At 55.5% G+C, this 27,986-nt stretch overlaps 1 protein-coding gene across 2 annotated transcripts; it reads right to left on the bottom strand.

Moving 5' to 3' along the window:
* Window positions 1-29: 29 nt before the first annotated feature.
* Window positions 30-27,986, bottom strand: NECTIN2 (nectin cell adhesion molecule 2; the record flags this gene model as incomplete). 2 transcript variants are annotated; one of them, XM_084257744.1, is made up of 9 exons in its annotated part: window positions 30-296; window positions 1,214-1,300; window positions 1,466-1,529; window positions 3,261-3,414; window positions 9,347-9,495; window positions 9,892-10,009; window positions 10,970-11,266; window positions 13,848-14,243; window positions 27,902-27,986. In XM_084257744.1, the coding sequence occupies 9 exons, from the start codon at window positions 27,984-27,986 to the stop codon at window positions 30-32; spliced, it is 1,617 nt and encodes a 538-aa protein (XP_084113870.1). The 2 variants fall into 2 exon arrangements, with proteins under 2 accessions (XP_084113870.1, XP_084113871.1); XM_084257745.1 differs by lacking the exons at window positions 30-296; window positions 1,214-1,300; window positions 1,466-1,529; window positions 3,261-3,414 and adding an exon at window positions 5,702-6,102.

The following is a 27,986-nucleotide window of genomic DNA, read 5'->3' as shown; positions in this document are numbered from 1 at the left end:
AGGCAGTGAGAGGGCAGAGCCGTGGCAGCTCACACATACATGGCCCGGGACATGACAAAGCCTTTGCCCTGGTAGGAATCAGAGGGACTGGAGTAGGAGAGGGCGTCGTAGATAGGGTTGATCTTGTCCAGATAATCTTCCTCCTCTTCCTCCTCATCCTCTAGGTTGAGGGAAACCCCCTCCACAGCCGATGGCCCTGGAGGCACCAGGATGGGGGACCCCAGGCTTGTGGCCCCCAGGAGCAGGGGCCCCGATCTCTCTTCCAAGGTGGGCAGCTCATGATATCGAGGCATTTCCTAGGGGTGGGGTGGGAATAGGAGCTCAAGGTCACCTTCAGATCAAAGAGAAGCCCAGTCTGCCCCTGGATACCGGAACTCTGAACACTCACCCCTGCAACCAGACCTGACCTCACCTTCCCACTTAGCCTATCTCACTGGGACAATTATATGGCTCGTCCCTAACTCAAAGCCCAGAGCACGGACCTCATCCTGTCAACCCTTAGCCACTCCTCTGATTTTTGCTGCCTGGCTCCATCTTTCCCCATGAACCTTTGACTTCAGTCTTGACCTCAGCTACTTAACCTAAATAGCCTCTTGAACTTTTTTTTTTTTTAAATATAAGAACTGGGGTACAGTCAGAGGCCTGAGAGGGTGAGAGGATTCACCAGAGACAGAGCGGGGAGCAGAACAGTCAGGCTGACTGAAATACACTGCTGAGGGGAGCAGCGGGCGAGACAGGAGAGGTCTGTCGCGCTATGTGGGTTTCTCCCTGGCCGGCTGGGAATCGAACCCGCGGTGCGGAGGCTGCGGACAGCTTCACAGCGCTGCGCTCAACCCGCCGCACCACCGGGGAGGCCAGCCTCTTGAACTCTGACTTGTTTCAACCTCAACATCTGATCTCGGACCTCTACACACCACTGAAGGGTGAGACCATCTGTCTTGTCTCTGCTCCAGGCAAGGTCTCAGGCAGAGGCAGGCGTCCAACCCATCTCGATTGACAGAGGGACTTTTGCTCTATCCTCATGGCCCTGGGCTTTTCCAGTCGTGACTTTCCCTACTGAAGCCTAATGACACGTTGATGCTCTAAGCTCTTGTCAAAGACGCAGCCCTGACCTGGAGTTGTGACCATTAGTCCTTGATGCTCATGTTAGGGGTTGACCCCTTTACCCTCAAACCCAGATCCATATCCACCCTTGTCCTCCCCCAGGTCCTACCTGCTCAGCACATGAGATGCCAGCATCAAAGTAGGGGGTCTTGAGTGGGCTGTGCTCTGAGGCTCCCAGAGTGAAGAGCTGGGAGGGCTGGGGTGGGAGGGGGACAAGTCAGGACCTTCCCCTTCCCCATCGCCAGCCTCTCCCTTCCTTCCCCCACCACCTCCCCTCCTCCCCACCACCTCCCAGTTCTGGCCTGGTTGGGAAAAGCTGAGGTAGAGGTGGGGTAGCCTGGAGTACCCGGGAAGCGCTCACCATCTCTGGCTCCTCCAGCTTTGCCTTGGGGGTCGGGGGCTTGTACGACGGAGGTCCCTCCAGACTGTGGGGTAGGAGTTCAATCAGGTGGAGGTTAATACTGAAGTCCTCCACCCCAGGCACCACCTCTGCCTGACCCCCCTTTCTACCATGCCCAGCACTGTTCTCTGGCTACCCCCTACTTCCTTCCATGAATTTCTCTTCTAGGAAGCCTCCCTGGCCCTTTGGAGGGTCAAGGACTCCTGTTACGTGGAGCTTCCCTCTTGGGGTGCTTCCTGAGTTTCTATTTGTTCTTTCTGATCATCCGGTGACCTTACCCACCGTGTGCCACGTGAAGGGAAATGAGATGTGTCATTGATCCCACATTCCCAGAGCCCATTATGATGGGTTCAGTCAATTTTTATTGAAAGAATGAAGGAGTAAGGGAATGAAGTTCTTTCCTATGCCCCAATATGTTAAATTCCCTCATTCCATTCACCTACAGAGCATCCTAAATACATAATAATGATGGGTGCTTACTATGCCTTCTGTCCTAAAGATGTCCCTTCCTCCAGGAAGCCTTCCCCTGACACTCTAGGCTTGCTCAGGTGCCCTCCTCACAGCTCCTTCAGCCTCCCTAGCACACCCTTGGCCATGCTTGCCTGTGAGTATCTGGGCATGGGTGTGTCTCCTCCAGATTGTGAGCCCCAGGAGGACAGGGCCAGGGCAATTTTGGGCACCACTGGGTCTCAGCATCAGTGAGGAACAGAAATGAGATCAGCGGCAAGCCGTTTTCACGGACTAGATCATTAAGACAAAGGTTCACAAACTTTCTTGTGCATCTGAATAACTCAGGTGACTCATTATAAATACAGACTTGTAAAAGTTCTGATTCAGTGAATCTGGTGTGAAGTCCGGGAATAGGCATTTTCACAAATATGCATTTTTACGCAAGTCCCCCCACCTAGAGTGTACCTATACCAGGTAATGTGACTTCAGAGGTATTGCAGAACCTCCAAATGCTTCATGGCTGAATAAATTTCAGCAAGTGGTTTCAGCTCTCTGAACTTTTTTCCTCTTGGTGGGCATCATTAGTTCCCTCTGCAATGTAGGACTCAGTGATAAAGTCCCATGTGTGTGGACACTTTTTAACTGTTTGTCTTACGATTGTGTTTCTAACCTCCAGGGCCTGACTCCAAGTGGGCACCTTCTCAATACGTCTTGATCCAATGACTAGATGAGAAGCTTCATATTGGTCACATATGTCAAATGCATCTTACCAAGTGTGGCACCTAAAAAGTGCTCTACCCAGAGAAGTGAGGCTAGTTTCCCTCAATATCCAGTCTCCTCCTTTCTGCTGGTAATAAGTTGTTAGCTGGGCACAGCACAGGGCCACCCAGAATGAAGACTACATTTCCCAGCTTCCCCCGCAGCTGGGTTCTGGCTAATGGAAAGTGAGAGGAAGGGATGGGGTCCCTCTATGTCCTCTTCCCACTTGAGGCCAGGATCACGTCTGGTTGTCACGTACATAGACGAGAGAAGAGTGGGGAGCCATCTTAGAGTGTGAATTGAGGGCCACACTATAGGGAAGGGGGAGCAATAAGCTAACAGGAGCCTGGGCTACCTGCCATCTTCACAGAGCTGAACTGTCACACTCACACTTTATGGGAGACACAGATATGGGGATGGTCTTTCAGTGAAGTCATAGTTATTTGGGCAGGGGGGGTGTCTCTGTTTCATGCAGCCATCATGGCTGACTTTTCTCTCCTTCATCATCCCCGTGTCCCCCAATCGCTTCTCAGGGCCCATCACTCACTCATCCTCCTCCTCTGCTCCCTGCAGTGTCTGCTCCTTCTGTTGCTGCCGGCAGATCAGGATGCCTGTGGCAGCCACAGCGGTAGCAATGATGGCGGCGATGATGCCTCCAATGATGCCACCCGTGGCCCCTGCACCTGCTGTGTTGGGGGTGTCTGCAAGAAGAGGGACAGTTCGTGAGGGGGGGTCTCCAGCAGGATACCATGGTTTCTTATCCCCAGCTCCCCCACCCCCACCTGTGACCTCCGCCTCTTCCAAGGGCAGGGGACATTCATTCATTCAATTAACCCTTGCTGAGCACCTGCTGTGATCCTGGTAAATCAAAGGCACAAACATCCCATTGTGAGGAACCTGTGTTCCGGTTGGGCAGAGAGGCCCACAGCACAGAAACAAACACCACAGTGCACATGCAGGTGGCAGGTAAGTGATACAGGAGACAAGTTGGGGCGGGGGAGGTGGTAAGGAAGTGATGGGGCAGGAGCTCCACAGGCAGTCAGACTCTTAGCAGGAGGTGACATTTGACAAAGACCTCGAGGTGTCAGGGTGAGCCGGACCATCTGAGGGCGTTCCAAGGCAAAGACCCTTCCGGGGAAGGCTGAACCACCGGGAGACAGCGAACAAGGAGTGGGTGAGAGGAGAGCTGGAGGGTGGGGTGGGAAGAAATGGCAGAGGGCAGAGCTCAAAGCAGAGAACGGAGAGGGGTGGAAGGGGGGACGGCAACCCCTCATTCACGGCAACCCCTCATTCACGACAGGAAGCGTCGTCCTGGTCAGATCACATGGAGCACATGGGAGCTCCTCCAGCCAAACAGGAAAAGGGGTCTGGAGAAGCTCAAGGCCCCCTGGGCCTCTCCTTTGTAGTGCTTCCCGTTTCCTGAAGCTCTTTCTGGAGCAATTCCTGTTTACTTGCCAATTCTGCACTGTGAGTGTCCAGGGCCAGCCATTAAGAGGGGCCCAGCATGGGCCCTCAGAGGCCTGCCGCGCCCAGGGACAGAACTCACCCCTGCCCTGCCGCACGGCCTCCCTTGGCGGGGTGGGGCCGGAGTGACAGACAATTAACCACCAGAGAAAATAACGCGTCACAAAAAAGCAGCCCCCTCCCTGCAGGTTTCATCAACCCAGCTAGGCAGATGACAGAGATGCCCGGTGGAGGGAGGTCTGCTCCCTGGGCTCTCCCCGGGCTGCGACGTCGTCCTGTTCCACAGCCGGCGTCCTCTGCAGGGCTTCAGGTGGGGGGGCAGGACATTCGGGCCTCCGTCCACACGCCAGCGTCCTAGATCGACTGTTCTGCTTGTCGGTGGTATTGACCCAAGCCTGGGAGGGCAGGCCTGGGTCTTCCTCAGTTGCGAGGCTCTGTCCCGGCTGTGTCCTGGGCAAGAGTGAGTGGAAGTCCGTCCTGGTGGAGGGGATGAGCTGGCCAGATTCCTCCTGCCCTGGAGCAGACAGAGGCCACCTGCCTTTGACAGAGGTGGCCGCAAACCTGGCCACAGGGAGCAGAGGTGACTGGGATTAACCTGGACCCTGCCGCTCCCCCACCTCAGCCCCCAGCCTGGGTGCGGGAGATTTAGGTGAGGTGAGTGAGAGAGATGCAGAGCCACAGGCCCTCGCTCCCCTTGGGGCTGGGTCAGAGACAAAGGGAAGAGGAAGGAACCTGGGAAAAGGCACCGTGGGGTGTGGAGAGGTGACATTTTGCTGGTTTCTTAGTACCTTCTTCACCCAAGATCCTCCACAACCTGGGGGAGGTGGGGTATGAGCCCCTAGTGGATCAGATAGATTACAGCAGCTCCCCCCAAGTCCAGAACCCCAATACCCCCCCCCACCTCCCTCGACTCCTCCCATCCTGGAAGTCTCATGCCTCCCACCAATCTGATCCCTCCACCCAGGAAGGCAGCCTCTGCCCTGGAACCCCCCAAATCCAAGTGCCCCAGCCCCTAAGCCAGGTTCTCCTGACCTGGGAGGCTGGGCAGAAGGAGCTGAGGTGCCCACCCTGTCTTTCAAGGACCCCAGCCTCCCCATGTCGAGCCCCACTAGGCTCTTACTCCCCAGGACTCGGTTCCATTTTTCCCACCCCCTGGGACCCAGCAGTCCCTGCCCCGCCCCCAAGGAGGGGTCCGATGTATTACAAGACACCCCCGATGTTTTCCTCCAAGGCATTTATTAACTCCTGAGTGTCACGGGGCTGGGGCAGGCGGGAGCCAAAAAACCAGTCTCTGGGGGGGGTGTCCTCTGTGGGCCCCATTACCCAGCGCCCCCGCGGCCTCCCTCCCCCGTGCAGCCCTGCAGACAGCAGTCCAGTGTGGGACTCCACCTCCCTCCAAGTCCCGGGAAAGTGGGAGGTAGCGTTTGAGCTCCAGTATCATCCAGGCGAACCAGTCCAACCAGTCTGGAAGCCGGGGGCTGGCACAGCCGTCTGTGTCAGTCTGTCTGAGTGTCTGTGTGTCTGTCACACGTACACCGCCCTCCGTGAGATGAGGGAGCCGTCCAGCTGGGACTCCATGTCGTCCTCTAGCGCCGGGGGCGGGGGCAGCATGAGGCCCACCTCTGCCTTCTCCTCATCCTCGTCCTCGTCCTCGTCCTCCTTGCCCTCCGGCCTCAGCGGGACGGGGGCCGCGGGCGTCCAGAAGACCGGGCCCCCGTTCCCAAACACCTGAGTTTTCGGATCGTAGGATCCTCTGTCGTCGACGTCGCCTCCTCCTCCTCCTCCGGGGCTCTTCCTCCGCCTCCTCATCCTCAGCAGGATGAAGGCCACGGACCCCCCAGCCAGAAGCAGCAGCACGAGCAGAGTCCCCCCCACAGCCCCCCACACCATTGGACCCACGTCTCGGGGCAAGGCCCGGGGGGTGTCTGAGGAGAGAGGAGGGTGAGAGAGAGAAAGGGAGACAGAGGTCAAGAGGATACGTCTGGGGGCAACAGGGGGGGCATGACAGGGAGTGAGGGAGGTGACTCTGGGCAGAAGGAGGGGAGAGAGCCGTTTCATTCTCAGCTACAGGAGGGGTGGGGTGGGGTGCCACTGGGGGGCCTCAGGTGGTTTCCTTGCACCCGCACAGGGTGTTTCAGAAATTGAAACTTGCTAGCCAACATTTCAAAAACCCGCTTTCACCAAAAGTCTAGATCTCTTTGAGGGGAGAAACACATCCGATCTGGCAATGCCCAGTTTTCACCTCCTCCACCCGGGACACGCTGAGGGGCTCTCACTTAAGTTCTGAGGTCAAGCTCCTCAGATCTCGAGGGGGCTCCTGCCAGCATAGGGCACAACTGGATTTGAGCTCAAAGCTGATGCTAAAGCTCTTTGTACTTGAGAGAAGGGGGCCGGGGAAGAGCTGGGGTGGTGTGATAACCCCCCCCAGAAGCTGGGACCATTGGGGGGGACCATATATGGGGATGGAACCCATGAAGCCCACTGCCCTGACTTCCTCTAGTGCTGCCTGAAGTGGCCAGGCAGCTGGGAGGGGAGGGGCCCAGGGGAGGTGCGAAGCGAAGCCAGGGAGCACTGAGGAGGGAGGCGGGGGGGGGGGGGGGGGGCGGAACAGGGACCAGGAAGGGACCCACATCAGTGACAGACAGACAGGGACACTGATGCGCCGCACCACACACCCCTCCCCGCACCCCGTACGCAAGAGGGGCCAGGACCCGGGCGGGCTTCTGGGGGTCACAACCTAGCAAATTAGCAAATCAGTTTAAGTGACTTGTAAGGAGCAGTGGAAAACAAAAATAGAACAGAAAACGTTTATCTCAAGTATGAAGGATGAGTACTATTTTGAGGAACTTCTGGGGGGGACACATGTCTACTACACCCTGGGAGTGTGCCTCGGAAACACCTGGAACCAGCTTTAGCGCGTGTTGGTACTTTAGTTGGTTTCTGGGGTGGTCTTTCGGAGGACAGCATGTTCTCTGTCTGTGGGTCAAAAGTTCTCCCAAATCTCCCCCGTGATGCCTGGACCCCACCTGTGCGCCCGTCTATGTTTGCAGTGGCGTGGACCCCAAATCACGTGTCTGGGACCACATGTCTGAGACCTTCTGGCCACCAAGAGCCATGAGGGAGCGCACTCTCTAGGCCAGGCTCTGGGTGGGCACACTCCTTTCCTAACAGGATTTCTAGGGTGCTCAGTGTGCCCCCGTTTCTGTTGGCATCCTCTTTAGCCACGTGTCACGGCTAGGATATTTTGGACCATATGCGGGTCTGTGGCTACTTTGTGTGGGGGGTGGGGGTGTCTTTCCGTAGAGCTGAGTCTTTCTCTGAGGTGTGAGTCCGTGTCTACCCCAGGTTCCCGATGGGGCTCTGAGGACGTGTGTGCCACTAGGTGCAGACTGCCCGAGGGCTGAAGTCTGAAGCCAGTGCGTTCTCTTTGGGGGAGTATGTTTCTGGCAGTGGACATCCCTGAGGTTTCTGTGTATTTGAGGGGTGGCGGGTGCCCTGTTTTGGTGATGGCGTTTTCCTCCAATGGCCCTTCAGTGGGACTGTCTCCATTCTGCAGGCTCCACGCCTCGGGGGTGCCTACTGTGTATGCACGAGTGGGGAGACCAGTTTCTCAGGTGTGTTTCTGGGGCAGAAGTTTAGGGGTGTATTTCCAGTTGGGCCTCTCACTGGCTGGGTGGGGCTGACCCTCCCGGGGTGTGCCATCAAGGGCAGGGACTGTGTCTCCCTTACCATTGTCTTTCCAAAATCAAGGCGAATGGCTGGCCATGTGCAAACCTCAACAAATATTTGTTAGAAGAGGCCAGGCTGTTGAGAGAATCTCTATAGTGGGTCCCTGAAGTTTCTGAGCTCCAGCAGCTCTGAGGGAGTTGCTGAATTTCTTGTTCAGTGTCTGTAACAGTGTTTCCAATCCGTGTATGTGTGTGTGTGTGTGGTGTGTGTGTGGTGTGTGTGTGTGTGTGTGTCTGAGCACATCAGACGTGCTGAGGGGCCAACTGTCCCTCTGAACAGGTTGCTTCTCACTGTGTTTGGAGTTAAGCATGTCCTACCTGGAGTCTGAAGTCCTGAAATGGGGGGGTCGGGGTGGGCAAGAGGGAGAGAGAGAGAGAGAGAAGGGGGAGTGGAGAGGGAGAGAGAGAGAGAATGTGTATGTGTGTTAAGATTAGGTCTCGGGAAGGGGGCATATTTCTAGGTGTGAGTGTCTGTCTGTCTTCAGGCCTGTGTCTGTGTGTCTGTCTATTTCTCCTTCCAACCACTGAACCCGCACACAGGGGCTCAGGTGTCTGCACAGGCAACGCTGCATGGCTTGTGGGAGTGCTGGGAGGGTGTTCTGAAGACGTCTCTTTGCCGCGTGGAGTCTCCGGGGCTCTGGCCAGCTGTCACATGACTTTAATCTGGGTCTTGGAGGGTGCCCCTGTGCTTGGGGGTGTGTCTTGGTGGCAGTGGACTTGAGGGCTTGGTGTGTCTGTTTTGATTTCCATGCGTCTGTGTGGGCCCTGCAACCATGGCTCTGACAGGAAGTGGACTCTGTTCCCAGCCCGGGTCCGGGTGTCCCTGGGTGTGTAGCGAGTCCCAGTATCCCTCGAAGGTGTGTGGGTCAAGCTGTGATTTGACCCACGGGCCTAGTTTGGCGTTGTCCTTTTTCCTTTCCAGCTGCATATCTTGGGGCCTGCCCATGTTTCTGAGTTCTCACTGGGGAGGCTCTGAGAACTTTCACTTCAGACACAGCGGACCGAACCCAGAGAAGCAAACTTCCCAACCTGCGCTAAGACTGGTTTCCAGGCCAGCACTCACGGTAGGAAATCCCGGTTTCTGTTCTTTTCAGGTCTCTGTGTGATTCTGTGAGTGGGGCCTGCTGACCAGAGCCAGGCAGTATCCTGGGTTTCTTCCTGAAGCCCATTCCAAGGGCTCCACTTTCTAGGAATCCCCAGCATGGGCCTCCACCTCCTAACTCCTCTGCCATCACCTACCCTGTCAACCCCAATCCGGACCCTATCCTGGGAGCAAGAGAGCAAAGCCACCAGGCCTTCCTCTCCCAACAGTGAGGCGGGTCTGAACCCCTCCCCAGGCTGGCAGCACAGCATCCCCGGAGGAAGCTCCAAAACCAGAGGGGCGGAACAAGTGGGGTGCAGCCCCAAGCTTCGCAAGTCATCCCTAAAGCCCACTACTCACCTCGAACAAGGACAACCTGCTCAGCGTGGCCTGAACCCATGGCATTGGTGACTGTGCAGATGAAGGTGGTGTTGACCAGCTTGTCCACCGAGTGGATGACCAGCTGGGGGCCGTGGGCTACAGCTGAGGCTGGGAAGACGCCTGAAGTCCTAGAGGGTGTAGGGATCACATGAGGGGGACGATAGGGTCATAGACTCTGTCCCTGATGACATAGCCCTCAGGAGTCAAATTCCATATACCTAAAAATACTGTTTGAGACCCCAAACCACCAGCTTCCTCTTTCCAAAGGACTTACAGTGTCCAACCCCTGGTGTTCCTCCCTCAGACCCAGGAGTCCACACCCAGTCCCTCCTCCCTCAGACCCAGGAGTTCACACCCAGCCCCTCCTCCCTCAGACCCAGGAGTCCACACCCAGCCCCTCCCCACTCAGACCCAGGAGTTCATCCCCCAAATCCTTCCTCCCTCAGACCTGGGAGTCTTGGCCCCAGCCTCTCCTCCCTCAGACCCAGGAGTTCAGCCCCCAGGGGTGAACTGTAAGGACTCACGTGCTCCAGTCAAAGCCCGTGGGCTCAGGGTTGCTGCGGACCTCACAGTTCAGTGTGGCCTCATTTCGGCCGAGGTACCAGTTGTCATCATAGCCAGAGATGGAGACCTCAGGGGGGTCTGGGGGAAAGAGAAAGACTGGATCAGTGATGGAGACACTCTAGAGAGGTGACAGGTGAGTGGGTAGATGGGAATCCCAAAGGAATGATTGGCCGGGGTCAGGCCAGTGGAACCGGTCTGGGGCTGATTCCTCCAGATGTGTCTGCCAAGACCAGTGTAGACACTGTCCATGATGCCACTGAGGATTTTGAGGACGTTACTGTTCAGTGCTGGCTGTGTGCGGAAGCCTCTGCAGAGAATGTGTTATTTCCAACATGACTGTATAGACAAGGGAATGGGTATACTGAAGACATGGCATGGGAAGCGAGTGCGGACAGCGCTGAGCTGGGGTGTGGAGAACGTATGAACAGTGATGGACGTGCTGGTGAAGTGACTGTGGTTAGGGTTCATGGGAAGACTGCGGCGGGGAGCCTCTGTAGGTGCCATCAGGGGGTGTCAATCTTGCAGTCTCCGGGAGAGCTAGCATAGAACATACTGGGTAGGTCAGTATTGACAAGGCCCAGAAAAGCCAGTGTAAATCATGGGAGGCGGAGGCTGGTGTAGACTCCAGGAGAGCCAGTGTAGACCCTGCCCAGGGAGGCACGGTGGATAGTGAGAATGGGTGTGTGGAGGGCAACAATGTTGGGTTGGGCCTTGTAAGCCACAGTCTAGTAAGGCGCAGTGTCAGCTGGGGTCAATGGGAGCCAGAAAAGAGTGCTGGGGCGGGGGGCAGCTGTGTGCTGGTAAACCAACTCTCTGAGAAGGAAAAAGGAAGGAACAGAAGAATAGCCCTGATTCTGTCCTTGGAACAGTGCTCCCCGCGGTTGATTTCAAGCTATCAGGACTTCACTGGAGCGGAATTGGAAAGAAAGGTATGAAATTGGCCCTCGCAGACCCCTTCTGAGTCGCTCCGGTTGGGGAGCTAGCTAGGGTTGGGACAGTGCTGGTGGGGTGCGGCCGGCCGGGTCCCGATGCACTCACAGCGCACGGAGAGGGTCACGGGCAGCAGGGCCGGCTCCTTCAAGCTCTCGTGTTCTACTTTGCAGGTGACCTTGACACCATCTGCTCGGCCCAGGGGCACCAAGGTGAAGCGGCTGGTGACAGTGACTGTGCCAGGCAGGGGCCCCTGCTCCTGGCTCTCTCTAGCCTCGCCATCCAGGGGCGATAACCAGGAGATTCGTGCAGGTGGGCGGCCCCCCTTGGAGACACAGCGGGCCACGGGCACAGGCTCCAGGCTGAGGGTGACCTCCTGTTTTTCAGCGTGGTTCTGGGGCTCGGCTGGGGAGAGAAATAGAGGGAATGAGTCACTCCTTCCCTATATAGTCACTCAACAAACAGCAGCAGAGCAGAGTGGTTAAGCCCCAACTGCCTGGGTTCAAATCCCACGACTGTTGCTTGGCTGCTGCATGGCTGTGGACACAAATCTGTACGTCGGTTTCCTTTGTAATGTGGAGGGCGTAAAAGTTCCTACCCCATGGCATCATTGCGCGGATTAAGTAAGTTGACTTAGCAAGAACTTTGGACAATGGCTGGCATGCCATACGCTGTCTCAGTGTTAGCTATTACATTGTCAGTTCTACTCTGCTCAGAAGAGCAGAGACAGGGCTAAGAGCCCGGGAGAGAGTGGGATTTAGAGAGAAAAGGCAGGGAAGGAGAATGTGGTTCAAGGTCCAGCTGCGATGGCCGCGTACTTCTTTCCTGTAATCACCCTCAGATCGTGGAGCCGGAAGTGGGATAAAGACCACAGAGCTCCCCAATGCTGTCATTGGTGGCCCTTTTCACCCATTCTCCTGAAGACATGGTAAGATATTAGGGAGAGGGGGGAATCCCTCCATGAGCAGTGACAACCCAGAGTTACTGGAATATGTCCATTAGCAAACTGTCCCCCACGTTTGGACCCTCAGCTCTAGCTGCCTTCTAGAGGTCTCCCTTTGGGCTATCTCTGGAGCTTCTCCATGTGGCACACACCTGGTCTCCCTCCTCCTCCTCTCCTCTCCCTGCCTCCTCTGCTGTCATCGTCCCTCTGTCTGCTCCAGGTACCCGCACCCCACAGCCCCCACTCCCACACACGCTAGGGTCTGGAGGATTTTGTGTCTGGGATGCTCTGACCTCCCACCTCTTTCTCCACCTCTCAGTCCCACTTCCTCAAGGGAACTCGCTGAGCCCGACTCCCGTGAGGAACACTGGCTTCACTTGCCCTTCCAGGAAAGCAGAGTCCAGGAGGGGCTGGGGCACAGCGGTGCTCGCTGCAGAGCTCTTCAACAGAACAAATGATTGCACGGGAAGAGCCTCTTGTGCGGGGCAGCAGGGGCAGGAAGGGTGTGCTTTATTTTTTTTTTCTTTTTTAAATTTTTTTTTATAGAGGCATGTTTATTTATTTATTTGTTTGTTTGTTTTTTGTTTATACATGCACTGGGTACAGTCAGAAGCGCGGGAGGGTGAGAGAATACACCAGAGCCAGAGCGGGGAGCAGAGCAGGCAGAAGGACCGAGGTACACTGCTGAGGGGAGCAGCGGGCGGCAGGAGAGGTCTGCGCGCCATGTGGGACCCTCCTCCGGTGGCCGGGGAGCAGCCGGGGATCGAACCGGCGTCGCAGAGGCCGCGGGCAGCTTCGCAACCCAGCGCTCAACCGCTGCGCCACCGGGGAGGCCCAGGAAGGGTGTGCTTTAAATTGTGGAAAACAACAGTGGTTTCAGGGTCCATTGGGAAAAGGATGTATCGATATTTACCCAGGGGTGGGGCAGGGAAAAGTTCTCAGACTTTCTGGGGCGGGGAGGGAGAAAATAGTGTCCAGAGTGACGTGCCTTCTGGAACTTGACCAGGGGTGTGATCCCCGGGGAATCCCAAGATCTAGTAAGAAATAGCACCTTTCGGTGGCCATGCGGGTCTTCCTCCTGCTGGAGCGAGAAGCCTGGAGTCCTTCCTGATCCCGTCCTCCCTCAATGCGGGGACAAGTGTCTGCTGTCTCTGCGCTGCGCGCCTCTCTCTGCCCCACAGCTTCCTACCTCTTGTAAGTCAGTGCTTTCCCTCCCGTGGTCTCCCGATTCCACCTTTGTCCACCCCTCCAAAGGCCCTGCACACAGCAGACAGTCATCTTTTCAGGATTTCAGCAACCTGGCGAAGGTGCTCTGGGGCCTGTGGAATCCTCTACTGGCTCCCACGGGCGCTCAGGATAAAACACAGCCACCTTCACAGGCCCGAGACCACGCCCTCCAGCCCTGCTGGAGGTTTTCCCCTCCTTGGCCAGCACCCAAGTCCTTGCCACCAGCCTCACAACCTTCCTCTCTGTTCTGGGCACAGGCCAGGCCTACCTGATGTCCCTGCTACTGCATATGCTATTCCCTCTGCTCTCACAGACATTCCTCTGCTCCTGGTCATGGTGGCTCCTGCTCCCGCTTCAGGACTTGACTAAGAGTTGCCCAAACTCTTCTCAGACACGCCACCGGGTCCTTTACCCTGAGTGATTACGACATCCCATGTTGTCTTTCTTTGCTAATATAATTATTCTCGAGTTAATGATTTCCAGATAGTTAGCCCCACAGCCTCTACTTGGTCAAGTGACCGTCCCAGGAAGAAGACTGAAAACTTAAGTAGCTCACACCCGTCCCCTGCTCAGAACTCGTCACTCTTGCTCTCTCAAGGCAGAAATCAAAGTCATCATGTGGTCCACAAGGTTCCCTAGCCTGCAGAACAGTGTCTGGCACATAGTAGGTGCTTCATGGATATTTGCCGGTTGGCGGAAGGCCACGGAGAAAGTCGACCTTCAGCCGGGGTGGAGAAGGACAGACCCCAGGGAGGGGGGCTTCTGCCGACCCCCCAACCCCCGCCCCGGCCGCTGCTCCAGGCCCACGCCACTCACCTATGGCTCTGAGCCAGGTCATCCCACGACTGGTGCCCTGGGGGAAGGTGACAAACTCGCAGGTATAGTTGCCCTCGTCTTCCACAGTCAGCCCCCGGAGGGCCAGCGTGGCATCCCGCAGTACCATCTCCGAGCCTTGCCCAGCCCCAGAGCTCTGGCCGGCGGTGACGAAGGACAGCCGCTCTTTGCCAGGCTTCTGGCTGGGGAAGCTGGGTCCATAGTGAGGGTTGAAAATGGCCACGTTCTGGCTGCTCTCGCCCACGTCCTGGCGTAGCCACATCACCTGCGAGACTCGTACTTCAGGAGCTGGGGGCAGCAGATGGCAGGGAAGCTCCACGGTGCTCCCCAGGTGGCCCCGAACCTCTGGCGGCACGAGAACGCCCACATCCTGGGCACCTGGTGAGAGAGGAAAGAGCTGGTCAGCTGGGGAAGGAACCCCGCACCTTCAGGCCAGTCAGGGCCGCTATTTGGGGCACCCGGGATGTAGGAGCCTTCCTGAGTCCGATTCCCCAAAGGCCCGCCAGGAACACGAGGCACGGGTCAGTCTGGATAAGACTACACATCATTCTGGAATTGCTGTTACTGTCCTCCGGTGAGCGTGAACACTGTGGTCATGTATTCCTGTTCCAGGCAGATGCCCTCGCTGAAATGGTATGTCTGCAACACACCCGCCCACGGACGGGTAAACAAACGAAAGGTAAGTAGGGGCCTCCCTGGTGGCGCAAGGGGTTAAGTCTCAGTGCTGTCACTGCTGAGGCCTGAGTTGGATCCCCGGCCAGGGAGCTACCCACATGGCGCAGCAGACCTCTCCTGTCTCACTCGCTGCTCCCCTCAGTAGTATGTTTCAGTCAGTCTGCCTGTTCTGCTCCCCACTCTGTCTCTGGTGAATCCTCTCCCCCCACACACACCTCTGGCCTGTACCCCAACTCTTCTACACATAAATAAATAATCCTTAAAAAAATAAATTAAAAAAGGAAGTAAGAGTGACTGGGTGGGCAGGAGTGAGGGTTAGATAAGAGGGCGCCTCCCGGGCATTATTCCTCCTTACCCCTGTCTGACTTTTTTCATCATAAAAGGTTTGGATGAAAAAAGAATCCTCTGGAAAGAAATCAATTTTAAAAACTGCAAAATAAGTTAAAAAAAAAAAAAGTAAAATGTGAGGGTTGTCTTCATTTTTCCTACCAGAGATAGACTTTCTGTAAAATCTACAGCCCTCAAGTCTCTCTTTTTTAAATTTTATTATTTTAAAAAATATTTATTTTTTAAGATTTATTTTTATTTATGCATATAAGAACTGGGGTGTAGACCAGAGATGTGGGGAGAGGATTCATCAGAGACAGAGTGGGGAGAACAGGCAGATCTACTGAAATACACTGCTGAGGGGCGCAGCGGGGAGACAGGAGAGGTCTGTTGCACCATATGGGTTAGCAGCCTGGCCAGGAATCAAACTCTGGCCGCACAGTGGCTGTGCTGAGACTTTAACCTTGCGCCACCAGGGAGGCCCTTAGTTTCTTTTTTAAAAAAACAGCTCTATTAATTGGGGCCTCCCTGGTGGTGCAGGGGTTAAAGACAGCGCTATCAAACTATAGCAGGTTCGATCCCATCCCAGGCAGGCCGGGAAGCTGACCCTCATGGCGCAGCTGACCTCTCCTGTCTCGTCCACTGCTCCTCTCAGCAGTGAATTTCAATAGATCTGCCAGTTCTGCTCCCCACTGTCTCTAGTGAATCCTCTCACGGTGCCCCTACCTCTGGCCTGAACCCCAGCTATTGCATGCATAAATAAATCTTTAAAAAAATAAGTAAACCAGCTTTAGTAAAATGTAATTCCCATTCACGTATTCCAAAGCCTGTCATTCGATGAATTTTAGTGTATCCACAAGGATTGCTTGTCATTCACAAGACTGTAGCAGCAATGCTGTAATCAATTTCAAGGTATTTTCATAATCCCCCCCAAGAAATCCCTGAACGCATTAAATAGTCATGGCCATCCCACTCCTCCCTACAATCGCTAATCTACTTTCTGTCTCTACACTTGCTTCTTCTGGACATTTTACAGAAATGGAGTCACGCAGTATCTTCACACTACAAGATGCCGTTCAGCCATAAAGAAAGATGAAATGTTCTCTACAACAGCCCCCACTAAGAGAAAAGATTTTTCAAAAAATAAGTTAAAAACGGGGCCTCCCTGGTGGCGCAAGGTGTTAAGCACCGCACTATGAAGCTATGCGCAGCCACTGCAGCACAAGTTCGATTCCCGGCCAGGAAGCTGACCCACATGGCGCACAGCAGACCTCTCCTGACTCGCCCGCTGCTCCCCTCAGCGGTGAATTTCAGTCTGCCTGTTCTGCTCCCCACTGTGTCTCTGGTGAATCCTCTCACCTCCCGTACCTCTGGCCTGCACCCTGGCTCTTGTATGCATAAATAAATAAATCTTAAAAAAAAAAAAAAAGCTAAAAAGAAAGAAACAAATTAAAAAAGCAAAAAGATTCAGGGCAGCCAATTTTCAACAAAATGGGAGGAGTCAGAGAGAATTATGTGCAGTAAAGCAAGTCAGAGTGATAAAAACACATATTGGGCATTTACACAGCAGATTTGCTAGAAGTAGCGGACACTACAAAATACTGTGAGCTCTGAGGTTAAGAGGGAGGAGAGGACAAGGGGATTAAAAAATGAAATACAGTAAAATTCAAAATATTACAGTAGACTGCATTGAAACTAAACTGTATGCAAAAAGGCAAGGAAACAGAACAATAGAGTGTAAACTTGAGACCAGTGAAAAGTTACTGTTGATTGGAAGATTTTCTTTCTTTCGTAATAAAATAATAAAATATTATTTTCATAATAAAATAATAAGTGTTAAAAGAACAATAAATGGAATCATATACTCTGTCACTTTCTGCGACTTCATTTGTTCAGCATCACACTTTCCAAGGAGCCTAGACTGTGATTTCAGTCCTTTTTATGGCTGAGTAACACTCCACACAATTTTATCTATTCGTCAGTTGATGGACATTTGGGCTGTTTCCACCCTTTGGCGATTATGAATCAAGCTGCTGGGAACATTTACGTCCAAGGTTTTGAGTGGAGGTGTGTTTTCTTTTCTTTTTTTTTTTTTTTTAAAGATTTGTTTATACAAGAAACGGGATATAGGCCAGATGTGTGGGAGTGTGAGAAGATTCACCAGAGACAGAGTGGGGAGCAGAACAGGCAGACTGACTGAAGTACACTGCTGAGGGGAGCAGCGGGCGACACAGGAGAGGTCTGCTGCGCCATGTAGGTTGCTCCCTGGCTGGCTGGGGATTGAACTTGTGCTGCAGAGGCTGCGGAGTGCCAGTGCTTAACCCCTTGCACCACCAGGGAGGCCCTGGAGGTGTGTTTTCAGTTCTCAGCTTACTTTTTGGTCTCAGACCACAAAGCGGCTAACCTGCTCTGCTGGGCACTGCAACATGGGCTGAGGGCCCAGACTTCCTGGGTATGAACCCTGACTCTACTACTAACTGGTTCTATGACTTTGAGCAGGTCCTTTAACTCCTATGCCTCACTTTCCTCAGCCCTGAAACCAGAGTAATAATAACGCCCACCTTGTGGGGGCGGTGAGACGATTAAAGAATACTTGCAGAGCACTGAGCACCAGGCACAGGAAACACCAGATCAGTGCTTGATAAACAAACACAGTTGGGTACTATAATTACAAGTGGCTCTTGACACTCTGCAGCGAGGCAAAGCCAAGGGCACACGCCCACCTCAAGGGGCAACTGTAGCCCAGTTGTCGCTGACCTAGGTGGGTGCAGGGAGCATGTGCAGCGGCTAACCTCGCCCAGGGGACATTAACTGGTGACCCTAAAGTGGGAGCTCCCCAGCCGAAGACAGCCCCTTGGGTGGGACCCATCCCAGGCAATGAAGGCAGTTTTGTTGTCATCTTAAGGAATCCCTTCATGGCTCACAACAAACCCAAAGATGTCACCTCAGGAGAGATGGGGCTTCTCTCCTCTGGAGGATTTTATTGCACGGTGTCAAGGGTGTGGAGTGTGTGTGCGTGTGTGTGTGTGTGTGTGTGTGTTGTGAAGGCTTCCTGCTGGCTTTGTCCTTCTCTAGGTGGGTGACCATGCTTCTCACCTATGTTTTCCCATCTGTCAGATGGGGATGTTCAAACAGAGCTCAAGTGTCCATGCGACATTTCCACTAGCTCTCCTCCCATAAAGCTAAGTGTGGCTCTCATTTGTATTTACTTTTGGCCCACACAGCATTGTTTGTAAACATTCTGTAGAAAATGAACCTACAAAAACCTTATTTAAATGAGGTTAGGAGGCTGGAAGTTCTACACACATGCGCAGTCAGCAAAGTGCTTTGTTTCCAACAGGTCTTGTCTCCTACGGGAAGTGACATCTCTGACGAGAAGTGATTTTGCTTCCTTGCTCAGCGAAGAAAAAAGGGATTCCTCTTTGTTGGGTAACAGCCCCTTGAAAAGCTATATAAGGGCCTCCCTGGTGGCACAAGGGGTTAAGCACAGCACTGTGAAGCTATCCGCAGCCCCTGCAGCACGAGTTCGACCCCTGGCCAGGGAGCTGCCCACATGGCGCAGCAGACTTCTCCTGTCTCGCCTGCTGCTCCCCTCAGCATGCTCTGCTTCTCACTCTGTCTCTGGTGAATCCTCTCACCACCCGCACCTCTGGCCTGTACCCCAGTTCTCATATGCATAAATAAATCTTAAAAAAAAAAAAGAAAGAAAAGCTATATAAGCAGGTACTGACTTTTGTTCTAGACAGTGCACGAGTATTGACCTGAGACTGCACTTGTAAAATTTCCTTTTTGTTGCTTTCAAATAACCCCATTTTGTTGGTGAAATAATGGGAGGCTTTTGGTTTGAGGTGAACACTTCAATTGTGAACTAGCAGCACAGAAGGATCTGGAAGTTAAGGGTCAAAATTCAGGCAAAAATCTGGATAGGGGACTCCTGGGGGCAAGCAACAGCTGGGAGGTGCTGAGGAGGGTACCTTGTGGTCCTTCCTTGCATGACAGCACCCGTCACCCGCCTGCCCCCCAACACTGTGCCCCTTTCTAGCTGGTTGAGGAAGAAAGAGCACTCAGTCAAGGAAAAAACTTGCAGCTTGTGTGAGCAGCAAAGCAGGATGGAGGTTTTCTCCTGGAGGCAAATGGGAACCCTTGAGGGTTCTTCAGAATGACGTGGCTTAAACCAATCAGGCCTGAGGGAAAGGTGAAACTAGATGAAGGATTATCAAATAGCAGAAAGGTCTCACAGAGGTCAGTAAAGAGCCAGAGGTTAAAACGGAGCCTGGAAGTGGGGGAGGGTTTTGGGATTTGGCAGAGAACGGTGGAATGTGAGAGAATCTGCTTCTCGGGAATCCATGCAGCCAAGACTCAACCAACAGGCCTGGGGCCAGAATGGTCAGCCTCTTCAGGACAGGGCTTCTTCTTCTGTCTTGTCCCCCGCTATTTCCCCAGAGCCTACGCCAAGGCCTGGCTGAGAGCAGGTGCTCCATGAATACTTGAATGACAACTGGGCTGAGTTGGGTGTGCGTGTCATAGCAGTGCCACGAGACAAATCAGGTGCTGGTCCTTGACATTGCAGCGGGGAGGCAAATATTGCCCAAATAATCCTCAACAAGGATGCCTAGGAGACGGAAGGGGGTGGGAGTGGGGGAAGAACCTGGAGCAGGGGCCTCATCTATCTGAGGGGGGCAGGATGCACTTCTTGGAGGAGGAGAGCCAATTCCTTTTCAAGGAAAGGTAAGGTCCAGGCCCTCGGAGCCCATATCCCTCTCTGGGTCCCTGCATCCCTCTGGGACTTGGATTTCCTGTCCTAAAGCACAGTCCCTGTGACTGATTTTGAGAGATCTCCCTCTCTCTTCCCAGGGTGGCTGCCTGCTGGCTTCTAGTTGCCATCTGAGTCCCTGACGGCTAGGGAGGATTTAAAATCCTACTTGTAGGGCCTCCCTGGTGGCGCAAAGGTTAAGACACAACCTATGAAGCTGTCCGCAGCCACTGTAGCATAAGTTCGATTCCTGGCCAGCCAGGGCGCAACCCACATGGCGCAGCAGACATCTCTTGACCCGCCCGCTGCTCCCCTCAGCAGTGTACTTCAGTCAATCTGCCTGTTCTGCTCCCCAGAACAGAATCCTCTCAACCCCCGCACCCCAGCTCTTGTGTGCATAAATAAATAAATCTTTAAAATAAACAAATAAATAAATAAATAAATAAAATCCTACTTGTAGGGGCTTCCCTGGTGGTGCAAGGGTTAAGTCTCAGCACTGTGAAGCTATCAGTAGCCACTGTAGCATGAGTTCAATCCCCAGCCAGGAAGCTGACCCACAGGGCGCAGCAGACCCCTCCTGTCTCCCCGCTGCTCCCCTCAGCAGTGTATTTCAGTAGATCTGCCTGTTCTGCTCCCCACTCTGTCTCTGGTGAATCCTCTCACCACCCCCCCCACCCCGGCACCTCTGGCCTACACCTCAGACCTACACCTCTGGCCTGCTCCTGTATGCATAAATAAATAAAATAAATCTTAAAAAAAAAAAATCCTACTTGTAGCTTTTTTGGGGGGGAGCAAACACCTCAGGGAGGTCTTTCATCAAGACCTCCCAGAGCCCCACCAGGTCTTGTTCTGCTCACAGCTGTAGCCTCAGTGTTTGTGAGAGACCGAATCCTAGAAGCTCATTTCCTAAGTGCAGAGGCCCATTCTAAATCTCTAATTCTGAATGAATGAATAGGAGGAGGTTTTGGCCCCAGTGGGGTTACCACCCATCATGTACACCTTCCACCTCAGTAAAACATTCAGGAGGAAAGCTCTGGAGCTCCCCTGCAACTCCCCCCTCTCTCTCACCCAACAAGTATTTCAGCAAGAAATCCCGTCAGCTCTGTCTTCAAAATGTAGCTACCGGGGCTTCCCTGATGGCGTAAGGGGTTACGTCTCAGCACTATGAAGCTATCCGCAGCCTCTGCAGCCAGGGAGCTGACCCACATGGCGCAGCAGACTCCTCCTGTCTCCCTGCTGCTCCTCCTCGCAGCAGTGTATTTTAGTAGATCCACCTGTTCAGTTCCCCACTCTGTCTCTGGTAAATCCCATCACCCCTACCCCTGCACCTCTGGCCTACACCCCAGTTCTTGTATACATAAACAAATCTTTAAATAAAAATGTAGCTACCGCATTGGTGGTATAGTGGTTAGCATAGCTGCCTTCTAAAAATGTAGCTACCATCGGGCCATGCTTGGCCCCTCCCTGGCCCCAATTCTGGTCTAATCCACTCTCACACACACCCCCCTGCCGACCCCCCTCAGAGTCTGTCCTTTAGAAGCCACAGCAGACAGTGGCCCTCTTCTCAGCTCAGACCTTTGGTAGCTCTCTCACTCAGGAAAAAGCTCAAGTCATCCATAGATGTACTGGGTTCCATCTGGCAGTTGCGCCTCCCCGGTGGCGCAAGGGGTTAAGATACAACCTATGAAGCTGTCCGCAGCCTCTACAGCAGGAGTTTGATCCCCCGGCCAGGGAGCTATCCACATGGCGCAGGAGACCTCTCCTGACTTGCCCGCTGCTCCCATTAGCAGTGTACTTCGGTCAGTCTGCCTGTTCTGTTCCCCACTGTCTGTGGTAAATCTGCTCACCCCCCGCATCTCTGGCCTGTACCCCAGATCTTGTATGCATAAATAAATCTTAAAAAAAAAAAATGTGCATGTGCACGGCCTGCAGCTTCCCGTGCCGGTGACACCAGATCCCGCCTAGATCCAATTCTCTATACTTGGGGCCGGTCTCAGAAAATGCAAGTCTGTGTACTCAGCGGTGCTCAGTCACTGTGTGACACGGAGAACCAAGAGAACTTGCAAATTAACAGGTAGATGCTGTGGAGTTTGGGAAATACCTAGCAGGCTGCAGAGGAGACAAACTGCCGAATTCCACTTGCAAAGAAGAGCTAAACATTGCACTGAAATTTTTTTTTTTTTTTTAATAGAGGCATGTTTTATTTATTTATTTGTTTGTTTGGTTGTTCTGTTTACACATGCACTGGGTACAGTCAGAAGTGCGGGAGGGTGAGAGAATTCACCAGAGCCAGAGCGGGGAGCAGAGCAGGCAGAAGGACCGAAGTACACTGCTGAGGGAAGCAGCGGGCGGCAGGAGAGGTCTGCGCGCCATGTGGGACCCTCCTCCGGTGGCCGGGGAGCAGCCGGGGATCGAACCGGCGCCGCAGAGGCCGCGGGCAGCTTCGCAACCCAGCGCTCAACCGCTGCGCCACCGGGGAGGCCCTGCACTGAAATTTTGATGGGCTGGAACATGGGCTCTCTTGATTTGAACTACTAATACTATTACACAAACAAACAAGTTATGAAAATATGACTTTTTAAAGCCTTTGGAATTATAAATTGTAAGACAGTAAAAATCAACAGATTGCATTTAAAAAAAAAAAAAAAAAAGCCCCAGTCTTCACAGTGGCCCACAGGCCCTCAAGATCTGTGTCCATGCTCCTCCCGCTCTCTCCCCTGGTCTAGCCTCACAGGCCTCCTCATGGTTCCTCAAAGATGGCAGGCAAGCCCTGCCTCAGGGCCTTTGCACGTGCGGACCCCACACTGGACTGCTCTTCCCTCAGGTCCCCAGGCGTTTGCTCAGGGAGTTCCCTGACCAGCCGATGACAGAACCAAAAACTTCCCGGACCCTGCTTTATTTTCTCACAGCACCCAGTGGATCTTCCCCACTGGAACACGAACACCAGGGGGCAGGGATCTGTCTTGTTCACTGCTGCGCCCCCAGAGCCTCGCACAGAGCGTGCCGTGATGTGGGAGCTCTGTCCCTGTGTTGAATGGAGGACCGAGAGCACTAATCACAAAGGCTGAGGTGGAATTAGAGGCGGGGCTTTGCCCTGGGAGCCACTGAGGGGGGATTTGTGCTTTAAAAAGAGCCCTCAGAATGGAGCAGGCAGGCACTGACTGGGAGGAGGAAGAGGCGTCTGCACCAGGCTAGGGGATGAAGGGCCAGCCAGCTCAGAAGCACGTTCAGAGGGTAGAACAGCTGGGACAGAGACTGACAGGCCCTGGCTGGGAGGATGTGGGCCGATGCCCTTCTGTGTTGCACGTGGGGGCAGGGGGAACGAAGCCAGGCGGGTTGGCCTGGGGTTAGGGCCCTAGTGTCCAGCGCTCTGCTGGGCAGGTGCCTGTGCCCTGACCTTGGCCGGGACATGGCTAGCACCCGAGTGGGGGAGTGCAGCCGTGGGAACTCAGGCCTCCCCCGGCTTCTCTGGGCAAGCCACCCTGGTGACAGCTTCGTGAGGTGTCAGCTGGGTCCTCAGACACACTTCCTTTTCCCTGCGGACTGGGTCTGCCAGCTTCCTGGGGTGGCTGTCCGGGACGCTGCACAAATCCAGAGGGCAGCTTTGGAGAGGAGAGACACAGGCCGGCGCACTGAGATCAAGGTGGAGAGAAGGATGCGTGCTGACTTGTGGACCCCAGAGAAGGTGGGGGCTGGGGTCCAACCTTGGGGGCGCCTGCCTAGCTGGCTCCTCAGGGCTTGGCCACCCCCTCCAGACCTATAAAACACGGTGCCTGCCCTCTCACCATGACCTGGATGTGGCTGTGGGGGACTCCAGCAGGCCCCAGAGGACCAGTGCTTTGAGCCTGGCCTCAGCTGCTGCTGCAGATACCTCATTAATTAATTAATTGCATTAATCACAGCCCCCACCCCCACAGCAGACATCCGGGAGCTGGTTTGGGCGGGGGCGGGGGGGTGGTGGTGAAGTAGCAGCAGCCACTACTATCCTCTGGGAAAGCAGAGCCTGGGTTTCTGCAACTGCTTTCCAGTCCCCCACACCATCCGCCTTGCTGCTGGTAGTGGCCACTCAGCACTAGGAGGTCTCACCCCACCCTGGGCTGAAATTGTGGCCTTTCCCTGGGTCCTGACCACCCTGAAGGCCTCCCCTGTGGGCTGGGATACTTTTGGAGGTGGCTGATCTTGGTCAAACCCCTCATATGCCCTCTGCCCAGTCCCATGTTTACAACTAAGTGCTTGTCTCTCGGAGACTGTCTCTGCGTCTGGGGCTTGCAGCCTCCTGAGTCTGCCCCTCTGTGTCTCCAGCTACCAGGTCTCCCTGTCTCTCCTACACCTGGTGTCTCCCAGAATCCTTCTTCACTGCTGTCTGTGCACCCCCTCTCCCCGTTTTACTGCAATATAATCCCCACACTACACAGGTCACCCGCTTACAGTGCACACTTCCAGGTCTTTCCCCAGTCACATACTTGTGCATCTGTCCCCTCGATCACTCTCAGAATGTGCCACTGGCAAGAAGACACCCCGTACCCCCTAGCTGCTCTCGTTTTCTTTCTTTTTTTTTTTTTTTTTTTTTTTTTTTTTAAAGAGTTTCTTGTTAAGTACTTCTTTTTTTTTTTTTTTTATGGACTTTTTTTTTTTTTTAAGATTTATTTATTCATTTATACAAGCACTGGGTACAGTCAGAAGCGTGGGAGGGTCAGAGAATTCACCAGAGCCAGAGTGGGGAGCAGAGCAGGCAGAAGGACCGAAGTACACTGCTGAGGGGAGCAGCGGGCGGCAGGAGAGGTCTGCGCACCATGTGGGACCCTCCTCCAGTGGCCAGGGAGCAGCCGGGGATCGAACCGGCGCTGCAGAGGCTGCGGGCAGCTTCGCAACCCAGTGCTCAACCGCTGCGCCACCGGGGAGGCCCTGCTCTCGTTTTCTTTCTCTGTATCTCTACATCTGAGGTCTGTTTTCCCAGGTCTGGGTCGCCCCATCTTTGGACTCTGCTCTCTGCATTGATTCTTGGGCTCTCTAATCTCTCAAAGCATCTGCTCTACATTTCTTGGGGTGTCTTGAGTCTTTCACTCTTAAGCCAGACACTCTTAGGATATCTGTTTCTCTGTGCCTCAGGGCTTGGGGATCTCCCTGCCTCCTGCGTCTCCCCATCTCTGCCTGTCTCTCCACATCTTCGAGACACACTATCTGCCTGGGCGACTCTATCTCGCCAGGTCCTCTCTTCTCTTGCCCTCCCTGCTCCAGTTCTCAGCATGGCTGGGGCATTAAATATGTAAGTGTGCCCCAGGCAGGGGGGGAGTGGCCAGCCTGCACCATCCCCTGTCCCTCTGATGCCCACCACCCCCGTGCTCAGCCCTCTTCTCCCTCCGCACCACTGGCTTTGAGGTTGGCCTACACCTTGACGCCCCTGGGCATCACTCATGGTTGGGGTCTTTCAGATTCCTTGTCTGTCATGGGGCCTCTAATACTCCCTCCTTAAGCTGTTCCTGCTTTTCTCCTCGTGTCTGTCTAGCTCCCCACCCTCGATCTCTGTCCCATCCCTGGAGCTGCGTTTCCTTCCCCCACCTCTCAGTTTTCTTCCTGTTGGCGTCTCTGACCCCGTCCCTAATGCTGTTTCTAACTCCATTCCTGTCGGCCTTCTGTCCCCATCCCTGGGTCTCTCTTCTCTCCGTGTATCCCCCAGTGTCAGCAGACCTACTCCCACTGCTCCGCTGCCCAGTTCCCCTTCCCTAACAAGGAGAGACAGCCGCAGGCCGGGAGGCTGCAGTCCTTCACCCATCCCCCTCTGCTTCTGTGGGGCTGCCTGGCTGACAGGGATGAGCAGCGAAGGCTGGGGGGGGAGGGGGCTTGTACTCGGGAGGTGAGTCAGCCCAGCAGGAGGTCCAGGGGGTGCACCTTAATTCCCAGTGGCGGCCAAGGCGGGGGTGGCCGAGGAGCTGGAGACAGGCAGAGGAGGAGAGAGATGGCGAGAAGGGACGATGGAGAGACGGAGCTAGAGAAGCTGAGGAGGAGAAATGAAGACAGAGGAAGAGGAGGAGAGCAGGTGAGGGGCAGAGGAGAGGGACACAGAAGCAGAGAAGCGCGGGAGAGGTGAGAGAGCAGAGCGCAAAGCACAGGGGTAGAAGGTGAGCAAAGGGGCAGGTCTCCCGCCCAGGTGCTGAGAGCTTCCAGATGGGGTCAGTGGACCCTGAGAATCCCCCCAGTGGCCCTGCTGGGAAGGGATGGGCCTTTCAGTTTCACAACAGAGGGACTGGAACCTCGGCGGCACTTTTTAGCATCCCACCTGGTAAAGCAGAGCCAAGAAATTCAAGCCTGGGGCCTCCCTGGTGGCGCAGTGGTTGAGCGCTGGGTTGCGAAGCTGCCCGCAACCTCTGCAGCACCGGTTCGATCCCCGGCTGCACCCCGGCCACCGGAGGAGGGTCCCACATGGTGCGCAGACCTCTCCTGCCGCCCGCTGCTCCCCTCAGCAGTGTACTTCAGTCCTTCTGTCTGCTCTGCTCCCCGCTCTGGCTCTGGTGAATTCTCTCACCCTCCCACGCTTCTGACTGTACCCAGTGCTTGTATAAATAAATAAATAAATCTTTGAAAAAAAAAAAAAAGAAATTCAAGCGTGGAGTCTGGCTGCAGGGCACAGACTGCGGACTCTGGGAAAGCGGCTTGCCACCCTAAGCTGCTTCCTCATCTGCAGAATGGGCACAGGAACAGGCTCTCTCTGCCAGCGTCATCGAGAACCTCCCATGAGATCATGCTCCAGGCACACAGCTGGCTCAAGTCAGGCGGCTTCTAAGCAATCTCCCCAAAGATGCCAGGTTGTGCCAGCTGACCTCATCCCCTTATCTCTCACACAGAAGGGAGCGGCGGGGGATGCAAGAGGCCACAGCAGCTTTGGGTCAAAAGTGGGAGACACCTCAGAAGCCTGCCGGGAACATGAGGCCAAAGAGTGACCAGAGTTCTCACCCGAGGCCCCTGTTTTCGGAGGAAACCCTCAGGAAAGCCCAGTGCTCTCAGTTTGCAGACGGGAATAAGTCAGGTCACCTGTAAGGGGCGGGGCCAGCGCCTCCACCTGCGGCCTCCCGCCCCTCCCTCCCCTGGGGGCTGCGCCCCTCCCCTCGGGGTGGGAGAAACTGGAGGGGGTGGTGGGCAGCCCAGGGGCGGGCCGCGGGATGAGGGCGGCGTCTCCTCCCGTCCACCTCCCGCGGCGGCTCGGAGGACAAAGGCGCGACGGGAGGCGAGATAAGGTCCCGGGCGCCGCGAGTGCGAAACCGGGAGTCGGGAGCGCCCGCCCCGCCCCCGCCGGGCTCGCCGAAAGTGAAACCGGGAAACTTCCCCCGGGACGGCCCCGCCGCCGCCCACCGGGAGAGGTGCCGTCCCGGGCTGCGGGGCGCGGCCGCCCCGTCCACCTGGAGCGCGGCCAGGACGCCTCCGCCCCCGACCCGTCCAGAGGGCGAGAGCCGGGGTCTCCGGCTCACGCTCCCGTCTGGGTCTCGGAGGACATTCCCGAGGCCACCATGAAGCCCCGAGCCCACGGCGAGGGCCTCTCGCCCCCCGGCCGCCCCACCTGGGCCCGGGAGACGGAGTTCACGACCCGTAACGCACAAGTTTGGGCCCCTCCTGCTCGCCACTCCGCCCGGGCCCCCCCGCACCGGCCCCCACCCCCTAATTCTCCGGGAGCCCGGGCGCCAGGCCCCAGCCTCTGCTCCCTGGGACCCAGAAGCCCGCAGACCCGGCCCTCCCCGAGGCCGCCCCGGCCCGCAGGACCCTCGCCCCGGCCTGCAGGAGCCCCGAAGTCCGAGCTCCCCACCCCGCCGCGGGGACCTCGACGTCTGCCTCGCGCCCGCGGTTCTGTCGGGCCCGGGTCCCCGACCTCCGGAGGAGGAAGAGCGGGGGGGGGGGGTCTCGCCTCCACGGCGCGACCCTCCCGCTGGGGGGGCGGACGCGACATTCCTCCCGTTCCAGGATCCGGGTGCGCTGATTGGCGGGGGGTGGGGAGGGGGCGCCAGGCGCCGGGTTTAACCCTTGCGGACAGTCCGAGGCGGGGGAGGGGCGCAGGGAAGTCCGGCGCAGGATGGGGAGTTGCAATTCGAGGGGTGCGGGGGTGAGAGGGATGCAGCGAGGAGAAGGTCGGGGTCGGAGAACGACCGGGTGTGTGTGGGTCGGGGACGCTGGGGCCAGGCAGGCCGGGGGCGCGAGGAAGGGGGGGCCGGGGGGCTGGGGAAGGTGCTCGGGCTTCCCCCCCTCTCGGGGCTGGGTCCCCGCGGGGGCGTGGGGGGCGTCTGCGGTCTCTCACCGGTTTCTCGGAGCAGCAGCAGCAGCAGCAGCAGCGGCGGCGTCGGCGACGACCTGGACAGCGGGGGAGCTGCGGCCCGGGCCAT

The sequence above is a fragment of the Talpa europaea genome (assembly GCF_964194135.1).
Source record: "Talpa europaea genome assembly, chromosome: 16".
In the NCBI taxonomy this organism is placed as follows: Eukaryota; Metazoa; Chordata; class Mammalia; order Eulipotyphla; family Talpidae; genus Talpa; species Talpa europaea.
The sequence above is the reverse complement of the archived record's forward strand: the minus strand, read 5'-3'. Positions and strand labels throughout refer to the sequence as shown.